Source organism: Choloepus didactylus (assembly GCF_015220235.1).
Source record: "Choloepus didactylus isolate mChoDid1 chromosome 13 unlocalized genomic scaffold, mChoDid1.pri SUPER_13_unloc1, whole genome shotgun sequence".
In the NCBI taxonomy this organism is placed as follows: domain Eukaryota; kingdom Metazoa; phylum Chordata; class Mammalia; order Pilosa; family Megalonychidae; genus Choloepus; species Choloepus didactylus.
The window spans coordinates 1,000,907-1,015,342 of record NW_023637588.1 but is presented as its reverse complement, the minus strand read 5'-3'; the positions used below and the strand labels follow the sequence as shown (position 1 = coordinate 1,015,342).

At 35.6% G+C, this 14,436-nt stretch overlaps 1 protein-coding gene across 1 annotated transcript in view; it reads left to right on the top strand.

The window, feature by feature from the left end:
- LOC119524778 (bile salt sulfotransferase-like) overlaps window positions 1–14,436 on the top strand; it is an 88,531-nt gene that overhangs the window by 32,948 nt on the left and 41,147 nt on the right. Inside the window, exons 2-3 of the mRNA XM_037823430.1 lie at window positions 6,808–7,016; window positions 7,486–7,609. Of these exons, the coding sequence (XP_037679358.1) occupies window positions 6,808–7,016; window positions 7,486–7,609 (333 nt within the window). The remainder of the gene's footprint in view (window positions 1–6,807; window positions 7,017–7,485; window positions 7,610–14,436) is intronic.

The following is a 14,436-nucleotide window of genomic DNA, read 5'->3' as shown; positions in this document are numbered from 1 at the left end:
ACCATCAATGTGTTGCATACAAGCGACTCATCTTAGACACAGGGACACAAAAAATTGAAAGTGAAAGGATGGAAAAATATTTCATGCAAGCTACAGCTGAAAGAAAGCAGGAGTAGCAATCTTAATCTCAGATAAAGTAGACTTTAAATGCAAGGATATTATGAGAGGAAAATGCCACTACATACAATTAAAAGGGCAATTCAACAAGAAGAAATAAGAAGAAATGTTATACACCCAACCAAGCTGTCACAAAATACATGAGACAAACACTGGAAAAAGTAAAGGAAGCAATTGGTGTTTCAACAATAACTGTAGGAGACTTCAACACATCATTCTCTCCTATATATAGATCAACCAGACAGATGACCAATAAGGAAAATGCAAACCTAAAAAGTCTAATAAGTGAATTGGATTTAACAGACATATACAGAACTTTACATCCCAAATCACCAGGATACTAATTCTTCTCTAGTGCTCATAAAACTTTTTCCAGAATAGATCATATACTGGGACATAAAATAATCCTCAATAAATTCAAAATTTGAAATTATTTATAGCACATTCTTTGACCACAATGGAATACAATTAGAAGTCAATAACCATCAGAGATTTAGAAAATTCACAAATACCTAGAGGCTAAAAACACACTTCTAAACAAGCAGTGGGTTATAGAAGAAATAGCAAGAGAAATTGCTAAATATATAGAGATGAATGAAAATGAAAACACAGTATATCAATACCTATGGGACATAGCAAAAGTGGAACTAAAGGGGAAATTTATAGCACTAAATGCATACATTAAGGAGAAAGAAATAGCTAAAATCAAAGAACTAATGGAGCAACTGAAGAAGCTGGAAAATGAACAGCAAACCAAACCTAAACTAAGTAGAAGAAAAGAAGTAACAGAGCTATTTTTTGATTACTATTTGTATGGAATATATTTTTCATTGTTTAACTTTCAAACTGTATCTTTTGATATGAGTCCATTGTAAGCAACATATAGTTAGGGCATACTTATATCCATTTTGTCAAACTCTGTGTCTTGATAAGAGAATTTAATCCATTTATATGTAAGGTAATTACTAAGTCAAGACTTCTGATATATTCATAATTGCCTTTTGCAAGTCTTATACTTTATATTTTCCCTCTTTCCTCTTAAACTACTGTTCTTTTTGTTTAGATGAGCTTTTATAATGAGATATTTTAAATCACTTCTCATTTCCTTTGTTTAAAATTCAGTTTTATTGATATATATTCACATGCCCTAAAATCATCCACGGTGTAGAGTGTTTACAGCACCATTGTATAATTGTGAATTCATTACCAAAATCAATTTCTTAACATGTTCATTGCTCTAAAAAAAGATTAAAATGAGAATAAAAGTACAAGCATAAAAGAAGACCCAAAATATTCCATTCCCCTTCCCACCCTATTTTTAATTAAAATTTTCCCCATTTTTCTACTCATCTGTCCATACACTGGATGAAGGGAGTGTGAGTCACAAGGCTTTCACAATCAAAAAGTCACACAATATAGGCTACATAGCTATACAATCTTCTTCAAGAATCAAGGCCACTGGTTTTCATTTGATAGTTTCAGGTATTTCCTTCTAGTGATTCCAATACACTAAAGACTAAAATGGGATATGTATACAATGCATAAGAAAACCTTCCAGAGTGACCCCCTGACTCCATTTGAAGACTCTCAGTCAGTGAAACTTTATTTTGTTTCATTTGCTTCCCCATTTTTTTAAGAAGGTTTTCTCAATCCCATGATGCTGGACCCAGGCTGACCCGTAGGAGTCATGTCCCACATTGCCAGGGATATATAAAGCCTTGGGAGTCATGTCTCATGTAGGTGGTAGGACATTGGGTTTACCTGCAGAGACATTAGGTTTACCTGAGAGAGAGAGAGGCCATATCTGATCAACAAAACAGGTTCTCTGGGGGAGACACTTAGGCACAATTATAGGTAGTCTTAGCATCTCCTTTGCAGTAACAAGTTTCATAAAGGCAAGCCCCAAGATGAGAGTTCAGCCCATGAATCTGGCAGTCCTCAGTGCCTGCAAGAACATCAGTAATAAATCAGATGGGAAGTTTAATATTTCTGTATTTTCCCCCAGTTCCTCAGACTCCCAAATTACTTTGTTATGTATCAGGATTTCACATTAACCTGTACAAACTTACGGATCTCAATTCCAATTCAAAGCTCCATGTAGTTATGCTGTTTGAATACACTGACCATACAAATTAAATTACTTAGTGTGCTACAGGAAATATTGATCCTGCACCAAATAAACATCTCTTACATTGGTCTTATGTAGAAGTTAAAGTTTTATAACACAGGCAATATCATCCTTCCCCCTTTGTCCTGATTTGCCTTAGTCCTAACCAGATATGTTTCACTCACATGTCTAGTTGAAGTCTGAGATCTTTTTAAGCTTTTTTAAACACTTCCTCTATGAGGAAATACTAACATTCATAGCTGCTGAACTCTAATTCTGAGTCTCAGGTATCATACAGATACCCAAATTTCCAGAAAGCAGCCAGGTTTATACACAAAGAGCTCAGCATCTCAGGATTTTCAGATAACCATTACAAGTCAGGAATTGATGTTACTGCCATAAGAGCTTACAATATAGGGACCTTTACAGTAAGCCTTCCCCTGATAACCTGTCCTCTAAGATTCAATTCTCAGAGTTCACACATTATAGTCTATATTTGTGAGGCTGGAGAATTGATATAGCCCTGAGGTAGCACAGTGAATGTATACTACCAGCCTTGCCAGCTGAATGTAAATTCTTTCTTGTGGTTCTTACTAAGAGGTATTAAGAGAAAAGAATTTGCCAGATGAATAGCTGCATACCAGGAAACAAGGGAGGGGTTGATTTGCTCAAGCAATGATACCACATCTGGAAAAGCAGTTGCAATTGGTGTCACCACCTTGTTAAGCTTATTATAATTCACTGCTATCCTCCAAGCCATGTCTGTTTTCTACAAATGCCAAATAGGAGAGCTGAATAGGGTTGTGATGGGAATCATCACCCCTGTGGCCTTCAAGTCCTTAGGAGTGGAATTAATCTCTGAAATCCTTCCAGGAGTCCATTATTGCTTCTGATTTACTATTTTGCTAGGCAGGGGCAGTTCTAATGGCTTCTACTTGGTCTTTTCTATCATAATAGCCCTCACTCAACAAGCCAATGAACCAATGTGGTAACTCTGCAAGTTGCTGAGTATGTCTATTACAATTATACATTCTGGAACTGGGGAAACAACAGAATGGATCCAAGGATATGCTGGGCCCACTGTGAGATGGACCTGAGCTAAAACTCCCTCAATCACCTGACCTCCAGAAGCCCAAACTCTGATTGCTGGACCAGAGTAACATTTTGATTCTCCTGGAATTAATGTCACTTCTGGGCCAGTGTCTAATAATTCCCCAAATATCTGATCATTTCCTTTTCCCCAATGCACAGTTACCTGGTAAAAGGCCATAGGTCCCATTGGGGAAGGCTGGGAGGAAGATTAGCAGTATAAATTTTTGGCAGTGTAACAGGGTCCTTCCCCAAGGGTATCATTTCTTCCCCTCATTCAAGGGGCTCTGGGTCTGTAAACTTTCTCAAGTCTAGGAATTGATTAAGGGGCCATGACGTTGTTTTGTAATTCAGGTTAGACATTTGTTCACTTGACCTAGAATCCTTCTGCTTACAAAGATCAAATAAGGATTTAGTAGACTGTCCATCTATTTTACTTCTGGATACTCCATGATCTACTAGCCAATGTCATAAGTCTGTGAGTCAGATTATTTTGATTGCTGCTTTGATCTTGTTGTCCATTATGGTAGCCATGCCCACCTTGCCTTTGGCAATTAAGTGCTGCCATGTGGCTTCTGCCAACTTGGGATATGATTATCCCCATTCTGTTTAAGGATTCCAGCTCAGTGACAGCAGTTCCTACAGTAATATCTGACCTACAAAGAAGGGCAACTGCAGGGCTCTCCAGGTATAATGGAACTAGTGTAACATATTTATTTTTCACAGTCTTGGTAAAAGATATGTCTTCTGGACATTCCTGGGGTGTGTGAGCAGGTCTTTCATGATAAATCCATGCTAACCCATTCCAATATCTCTAAGCATTTGGATTCCCCCTTCATATTATACTAGGGCAGTTCTGGCATTTAAACCTCAGGTAAGCTCAGCCACATTTTCATCCATGTTCCAGACAACCACCCAAACAATCTTTCAATTGCCTTCCTAACCCCTTGTGCTACAACATTGAATGAAGAAGCTCTGCTAAGTGGGCATCCCTGGAGTCAGATCCTGCTGAATTGGCTTAGCTAGAGAGAGAGGGTCACATCTGAGCAGCAAAGAGACACAGTTAGTAGACAGCCTCTCCTCTGCAGTAACTAGCCTCAAGAGGGCATGCCCCTAGATTGAGTGCCTGGCATAAAAAAGTGTTTTCCTCAGTGATTGCAAGAACATCAACAATAACCCAGGTGGGGATGGCCAACATTTATGCATTTTTCCGCAGCTCCTCAGGGGGGCCAGAAAATATATTTTTATTCTCTACCCAAATTACTTTGGGCTGGATCACTATTTCACACCAACCTGCACAAACATACCAGATTTCACTTCCTATTCAAAGTTCTATGTAATTGTGATGTTTGAATAAACTGACCATAGAAGTTAAATTATTTATTTATTGTGCTGTAGAAGATATATACCCTATACCAAATAAACATCTTTTCCCTTGGTCTTACACAGAAGTTGAAGTATTAAAACACAATCAGTATTGTCCTTTACTCTTTGGCCAGTTTTGCCTTAGTCCTAACCAGATCTGCTTCATTCATATCTGCAATTGAAGTCTGGACTCTTTTTCAGTTTTTTTTTAACAGTTGCTGTATGTTCTAATACTGACATTCATAGCTGCCAAGCTCTAGCTCTGAGTTTCAGGTGTCATATAGATACCCAAATTTCCAGATTCCAACAAGGTTATACACAAAGAACTCAGAATCTCAGAAATAGGAATAGCCATTACAATTCCAGAATAGATGTGACTGCTGTAAGAGCTTACAATCTAAGGTCCATTATAAAAAGAATTCCCCTGATAAGCTGTGCTCTAAGATTCAATTATGAGTTTATACATTGTAGTTAGTCCATATTGGTGAGGCATTATAATATTTGCCATTGTTTCTGGTGTACTTCATTCAAAATGCTGTCATCAAGGTCCATTCAACTTGTTGTGTGTCTCACAGCTTCATTCTTTCTTGCAGCTGCTCAATATTCTCTTGTATGCATACACCACAGTTCACCATTCTGTTCCTCTGTCAATGCACCTTTAGGCCACCTCCATTGCATATCACAAATACTGCCTCTATAAACACCAGTGAGCAAATGTTCATTCATGTCCCTGTTCTCAGATATTCCAAGTATACACCCCATAGTGAGGTTGCAGGACCTAATGGCACCCACATACTTAGCTTCTTGTGGAACCACCCCACTATCCTCTACATAGACTACACCATTCTACATCCCCACCAATGGTAAATAGGTACATCTCTTGCTCCATGTTTTCTTCAGCAGTTTTATCCATATTTATACTTTTTCCTACAATTTTATGGCGATATAGTCACATACCATACAATCATCCACAGTGTATGATCAATTGTCCACAGTATCATCATACAGTTGTGCATCCATCACCACAACCAGCACTTGAACATATTCATTACTATGAAAAAAACTTATGAATAATAAAAAATATGATAAAATATACCATACTATATAATATGATAAGGTCAGACAGCACCACCACTACCAAGAATCTCATATCATTCCTTATATCCCCCTCTCATATATTCAGCTTTTTTATATTGCATTTGTTACATTTAATGGAAGCATATTCAATGTTACTGTTAACCATAGACACCAGTTTGATTTGATTATATTTTTCCCTAGTATCATCCCTTTTTCAACATTTTGCATGGTTGACAATTATTTGTTCTCCCACAAGTAAAACCATTTTTATAAAATAAAAGCATTTTGACACATTTGTTATATTTTTTATCAATTTATCTATCATATTTATTTTATAAACATTTTAATGTAGGTTGCATGCATCATGTTCCTTGAACACTTAATACTTCCATGTACACTGCCAAAGAGCAAGGATATTCACTTATGTAACCTCATTAATTTCTTTTATCATATTCAATAATTTTAACATTGATCTAAAGCATAGAAGCTATATTCCAATTTTTTTCAATTGTCCCAATAGTATCCTTTTGGGTATGTTTTTCCTTCTCTTCACTCTTTAAATCAAAATAATTTACAGGCAAATGAATATACTAGAAGCCAAAACAATAAAAAAATACTAGGACAAGAAGAAAGTTAATAATTTTCCAAATTCTGGAATGTTAATAAAGATTTTCTGTGATTATTATATAAATTAATAAAAACAATATTATTTGCCTTTAATTTATAAATTTTTCTTTGACTACATAAGAAAAGGGGGTTAAAAGCCCCACAAAGAATTTTAAAATGTGAGGACATTTATGAACTTTTATAATGGCAGTTCTTCAATATCACTAAAAATCCAATAAATCAGAACTGAAATGATAATACAATATTGCCTCTTCCATCATTATTTCTAGTATGATTTTCAGGACATAATAGCTGATGATTATGAATAATGACAGATTTGGGTGTCTGGAATACAGAAAGTGTGTATTTTAATGTATATATAATCAAATCTATTATATATAATGTAATATATAAATAACATGACTTCACCTTCTTCCCACAAACAGGAACACAATGGATGATTGATATTGTCAGTTTGATCAACTCCAATGGGGACCCCACTTGGGTACAGTCTGTCCCTAACTTTGTCAGGTCCCCATGGATAGAAATTGATGCTGCAATGAAAGCCCTAAGTGACCAGGAGGGACCACGCCTCGTGTCTTCACATCTCCCCATACATCTTTTCCCCAAGTCCTATTTTACCTCCAATGCCAAAGTGAGTTGATGTTCCTCCCTCTGAAGAATTCTCACATCATGTTCTATCATTTTTTAAAATGGTGAATCCAAGGAAGTGTTCTAAATGCATGGCAAATATATAATCATTCCCCACTCCCAAATCTAGGCAGCCATAATTAACTGATCACAATACTTTGTCTTGTGAACCAAGATGGCAGGTATGAATTCTTCTTAATCTAGTGGGAGCCACTACCAATTAATTAATCTTGCCCAAGGTTAAGTTTAATTTAGCATCTGTTACCTAATGGTAAATGGAATCATGTTAAGGAAAGAGAGCTTGCCTTGAAAGAGTATTGGATTGAGAGTGAAGATTCGTCTTTTCTAACTCAGGCTTTGTGTTTAAATAGACAAGTAGGTGATGTCCAAGTAAAAGAAATGTGAAATACTGAGAGGGGCAGACAAAGATAAGTATCTATGCTGAGCTTTCATAAACTGTCCTTCTCCTTTAGGTCATTTATGTCATAAGGAATCCAAGAGATATTCTTACATCTTTTTATTATTTAGTGAAAGAAAGTAAGTTGGAGAAGCAAAGAAATTTTGATGAATACTTCAACAAGTTTATCCAAGGTGATGGTGAGTAGAACATGGACTTCCATTTACAATTTTGGAATAATAATCAGACTAACTGCATTTTTAATAAAAGTGTAAATCTGTGGTCAATGATTGTTCAAAATTTTCTCCAATGTCATAGAAGGAATTTAGTGTGGAAAACATTTCTTATCTGATAGTCATTTTTATCTTTTTTTTTATTCAGAAGGTCAATAAGTGGAGGACCTATTTTATGTGCTTGTATGGGCATATATTATTTATTTATATCATTACTTTTCAATTCCTTCTGTTGTCTTATCATATCTTCCCTGAACTCTTATATCCCTGGCTTAAATTCTTGTTTGGTAGATATAATTGTTTTGAACAGGGTTAACTGAATTTCTCCCTTCTCCTTGGCAAAATTTTTCTTTTGAGAAGTTGTGAAATGCCATTTATTATCTAGTGATTCTCTGGTTTTCCTTTTTATTTTATATAGTTTTGTATTTCCTGTGTTGGTTTATTTTTAATTACTTGTTTGGATAAGGATAGCCTTTTCGTCGTCCATCTATCCTTAGGAGGTCTTTGGCAGGGTTTGGACTGTGTTTTGGAAGATGTGTTGTTATGCCTTAGGGATGTGTTTTAAATGTAACAAAGGCAATATGCCAATGCTAAATGTATATGAGAGGGGGATATAGGGGAGTAATATGGGATTCTTGGTAGTGGTGTTATTTGCTCTCCTTAGTAGTATATTGTATAGTATGACATGTTATTTTTCTTTTTATCATTTTTTTCTTATTGCTAAAAAAAACAATTTTTCTTGTAGTAATCAGTATGTTCAAGTGCTGATTGTGGTGATAAATGTACAAGTTTATGATGATACCATGAACAACTGATTGTACACTGTGGATAAATGTATGGTATGTGAATATAACTCTATGAAATTGTAGGAAAATATATATATATAGGAGTAAAAGTGTTGGAGAAAACATGGTGAGAGGGATGATGCCTCACCAATATGGACTAACTACAATGTGTAAACTCAGAATTGAATCTTAGAACATAGCCTAACATGGACACAATAATTGTAATAGTCCCTAGATTGTAAGCTCTTACAGCAGTTAACTCTATCCCTGAATTGTAAGGCCTATCTCTAAACTTTGAGATGCTGATCCCCTAGTGTATAACCTGATTGCATATCTCTGAGACACCTGAAACTCAGAGCTAGAGCTCGGCAGATATGAATGTCAGTATTAGTGCATACAGCCACTGTCAAAAAAAAAAAAAAAAAAAAAAAGATGAAAAAGAGCCCAGACTTCAATTAGTGATATGAATGAAGCAGGTCTGGTTAAGACCAGGGCAAGCCAGGCCAAAGGATAAAGGTTGAAACTGACTGTTTTAAAACTTCAACTTTCATATGAGACCAAGGGAATAGATATCTATTTGGTACAGGAACTAAATTTTCTAAACAGTACAATTCTACAGTCGATTTGTTCAAACACCACAATTGCATGGAACTTTGAATAGGAAGTGAGATACGGTAGGTTAGTATACACTGTAGTGAAACAGTGACACATCCTAGAGTAATTTGGGCAGATAATGAAAAACATATTTACAGCCCCCCCCCTCCCCAGCCCTGAGGATCTGGGGGAAGGTGCAGATGTGTTGGACATCCTCACCTGGACTGATGTTGATGTTGTCACAAACATTGGGACTGGCGGTTTGATGTGCTGAGCCCTCGAGCAAGGGACTTGCCCTTATGAAGCTCATTACCACAAAGGAAAGTCTAAAGTTGTATGTAATGGTGCCTAAGAATCTCCCCCTGAGTACCTCTTTGTTGCTCAGATGTGGCCCTCTCTCTCTCTAACTGAGCCATCTTGACAGGTGGACTCGCTGCCCTCCCCCCTACGTGGAACCCAACTGCCAGGGGTGTAAATCTCCCTGGTAACGCAGAGTATGACTCCCGGGGGTGAATGTGGACCTGGCTTCGTGGGACTGAGAGTATCTTCTTGACCAAAAGGGGGATGCAAAATGAGATGAAATAGATTCAGTGGCTGAGAGATTCCAAATGGGGTCGAGAGGTCATTCTGGTGGACATTCTTATGCACTATATAGATAACACCTCTTAGGCTTTAATGTATTGGAATAGCTAGAAGGAAATACCTTAAACTACCAAACTCCAACCCAGCAGTCTGGACTCCTGAAGACAATTATATAATAATGTAGATTACAAGGGGTGACAGTGTGATTGTGAAGACTTTGTGGATCACACCCCCTTTATCTAGTGTATGGATGAGTGGAGGAATGGGGATAAAAACTAAAGGACAAATGGGGTGGGATGGGGGGATGATTTGAGTGTTCTTTTTTCACTTTTATTTTTTATTCTTGTTCTGGTTCTTTCTGATGTAAGGAAAATATTCAGAGTTACATTGTGGTGATGAACGCATAACTATGTTATCATACTGTGGACAGTGGATTCTATATCATGGATGATTGTATGGTGTGTGAATGTATTTCAATAAAACTGAATTTAATAAAAAAAAGTCCAATTAGCCTTTAATTATCCGCAGTCAAAGAGATGAATAGTTCAAACTTCAATGCAATTCTTCTCTTTCCCACATTAGCACTTGTACTGAATATTTCTGAAAATATGATTGGTCCATATAATTCTTTGTTCAGCTATGAATGTTACTTTTTGGAATCAATCATGGTTTAGACAGAGTCCCACAACCATGAAACACATTCCCACTGTTGTCCCAAAGAAGTTGGCTTTCTTCTTCAGGATATACTTTTCACGCTGGATCAATTTAATTTGCTAGGGTTTAAAATTTTTATTTACTTTTTTTTTTGGAAATATTTTCAGCCTGCAAAAATGAACAAATTTATAAAGAACTCCCATACATCCAGATTTAGCAAAAGTTAACACCTTTTTAAAACTACAGCATGATCAAAATCTGGAAATTAACATTTCATTATGATGTAATGCTATTATCTATGTCTGTTCAATTTTCATCAGTTCCCAACTGGGGAAACAGGACCCAATCAAAAATTATAAATTTCATTTTGTTATGTCACCTTATTCTCCTTTAATCTGGAATAATTATTTTTTCATGTCATTGATGTTTTTGGAGAGTAGGATCTAGTTTTTTTGAAGAATATCCTCCAATTTGCTATTTTCTGTTGTTTCCTCATAATTAAATTCATGATACACTCTTTTGGCCATAGTAACTGCACCAGTTTGAATGTTTTATGTCCCCCAAAATGCCATGATCTTTGATGCAATCTTGTATGCATAGACATATTGGTGTTCATTAGATTGCAATTCTCTGGTTGAGTGTTTCCATGGAGATGCAAACCACCCAATGTTGGTGATAACTCTGGATAGTTTCCATGGAGGTGTGGCCCTGCCCATTTGGCATGGGTCTTGATTGGTTTACTGGAGCACTATATAAGCTCATACAGAAGAAGTGAGCTTGCTATAGCCAAGAGGGACCATTTGAAGAATGTACAAGAGCTGATAGAGGAGCTGAACTAGAGAGACATTTTGAAGATGGCCACTGAAAGCAGACTTTTGCTCTGGAGAAGTTAAGAGAGGGCAACATGCCAAAAGAGCAACATTTTGAAGAATTTGCAGGAGCTGAGAGAGAAGCTGGAACACAGTCCAGTATCAAAAGATGCCAGCCACTTGCTTTCCAAGATAATGGATGTTCCTTTAGTGAACATACCCTTTGTTGATGCCTTACCTTGGACACTTTATTGCCTGAAGACTGTAACTGTAGAACCAAATAAACACCCTTTATAAAGGCCAATTCATTTCTGGTGTTTTGCAAAAGGGCAGCGTTAGCAAACTGGAACAGTACCTCAGATATGAGGTGTTCTCTGTGAATCCTATCAGGAAGCATATAGTGTCAATTTTACTCTTTCCAGGTGAACATTTTTCATTCGGTTAAGATGGTATCTTTGAGAACACTTTGTTAAGATTTTCTCTTTAAATTAATATGTGCTTTGTGCGGAGTTATTTTGAGAGTAAATAACCATCCTGCTACTTTTAGAATCAATGATTCTTAACTGAATCAATTTTGACTATGGTGTTTGCCATATGGTTCTATTTCAATTTTTCTTGCTACATTTATTAGTTGAAATTCATTTGTAACAGAGATTTCCTTTATTTCTTTTTTTTTTTTTTGGTAAATTCAGCATTTATTCACCTATTTTTATTTTATTCTATGGATTAAAATCCATTACTATTATTATTTATTTAGTTGATAAAATTGTCTCACACTTGCATTACCACCAACAATTTGTGAGTGTACCTATCTCCCATATTGTCTTGCTAATGGAATATATTGTCATAGCTTTTTTAATTTTTGTCAACCTGATATGTGAATATTGATATCTTGGTGCAGTTTTAATTTGAACTTATGTGATTATGAATAAGGTTGAAAATTTTTCCACATGTCTAAGATCCATTGTATATCTTTTCTGTCTGTAATTTATGGTTCTCTTTTTTTATCCATTTTATATTGGGATTTGGTTATTTTCCAAGCAATCATTAAGGGTTTGAAAAATATATTAGCAACTTCAATCCTTTTTTTGGTGATATATAGTGAAAATATTTTCTTAAGTTTGTCAGTTTTCTTTTTAACTGTTTATGTTCTTATCATGCAATTTTTAAAATATAGTTCAATATTACACTATTTCACGGCATATACAATTAAGGCAGTTTTATTGATATATATTCCCATACTATAATATCCATCAAATGTGTACAGTCAGTGGCTTTCAGTATAATCTCTGTGATTTTACTAAATTCACGTGAATCATACTTAGAAACCCTTTTTCTTTAAGGAGAGTAGGGAAAAATTTGCTCATATTATCTTTCCCTACTTGTATGGCTACATATTTTTCATTTAGATCTCTGGATCTTTAATCTAGTGTCTGCTGTAAAGAATGGAGCTAATTTTATCTTTTTTTCCAAATGGATCCAATTTATTAATAAGTTTATTACTTTACAATCACTCACCCCCTTGAAGGCACAGAACCCATTAGTTAATATAAAAAGATAGATATCAAATTAATAGTTGAAAACTACTTCATAAATGATTGTGTATAATTTGGGAACACCTAAGCCAAATTATTTCATATACATACATATATATATATATATATATATATATATATATATATATATATATAAACACACACACATTGACTTTTATTTATTAAAGAAGTTGCCAGTTTTCAGAACAATCATGCACAAAATTCAGGGTTCCCATACACCAACCCACAACCAGCATCTTGCATTGCTGTGAAACAATTTTTTATATTAATTATAGCACATTTTTATAATTGTACCATTGACTGTAGTCCATGGTTTAACTTAGGGTTCACTGTTTATATAGTGTAGTTGCATGCATTTTTAAAATTATTATTGTTACCATATATAAAATCTAACTTTTTCCCTTTAAATCACATTCAGATATATATTTCAGTGATATTAATTATGTTCACAATATTGTGCTACCATCATGACCATCCATTACCAAAACATTTCCATCATTCCAAATATGAACCCTGTACAGTTTAAGCCTTAAAATTCCCATTTCCTATCCCCACGCTGTACCCTGGTAACCTATATTCTAGATTCTGTTTCTGTGATTTTGCTTATTCTAATAATTTCAAATCACTGAGATCATACGTGTTCTTTTGTGTCTGGCTTATTTAACTCAACATGATATCTTCAAGGTTCATCCATGTGGTTGCATATATCAGGACTTCATTTCTTTTTATGGCTGAATAACATTCCATAGTACATATCACACATTTATTTATCCATCCATTAGTTGAAGGACACTTGGGTTGTTTCCATATTATGACAATTGTAAATAATGCTGATTTGAACATCAATGTACAAATATATGCTCAAGTCCCTGATTTCAGTTACTTTGATATATGCTTATATCTGGGCACTAATTCTAAACTTAGCTTTCAAAGGGAACCCCAAACTTTCCTCCATGGTGGCTGCACCATTTTACCTAGCCACCAGCAATGAATGAGTGTTCCTATTTCTCTGTATCCTCTCCAGCACTTATTTTCCATTTTTTAAAAAAGCAGACATTCTAATGGGTTTGAAAGTGTATTTCATTGTGGTTTTGATTTGCACTTCTCCTGATGGCTAATGATGTTGAACGTCTTTTCATGTGCTTTCTAGCCATTTGTAAATCTTCCTTGGAGAGATGTCTATTCAAGTATTTTGTCCAATTTTTACTTGGTTTCATGGCCTTTTTGTTGTTGAGTTGAAGGATATCTTTTTATGTTCTGAATCTAAACCTTTATTGGATATATGGTTTATCTGTTATGTACCCCATAAAAAGACTATATTATTTTAATCTACTCTTGTGAAAGCAGACCTATTGTGGGTGGGATCTTTTGATTAGATTATTTCCATGGAGATGTGACCCTACCCATTCAAGTTTGGACTTAATTAGTTTACTGGCATCCTATATGAGTGGATAAAAGGCAGAGACATTTGGAAGACAGCTCAGAGCTGACACAGACCCAGATGTCTGGAGATCCTAAGAAATGAAGCCCAGATTTTGCCCTGGAGAAACTAAGTGGGAACCAACAGATGCTTAAGTAGAAAACAACTAGAATCAGAAGATGAAAATAATGCAACATGGGAGCAAAGGACCAGCAAATGCCAATGATGTGCCTTCCCAGCTGACAAAGGTGTTCCAGATGTCACCAGCCTTTTCCTCAGAGAAGGTCTCTACCTCTTGATGTCTTAATTTGGACATTTTCATGACAATAGAAACTTTAATTTGTGTACTACTACACCCCCCCACCCCAGTAAAAGCCATTCCATTTCTGGTATT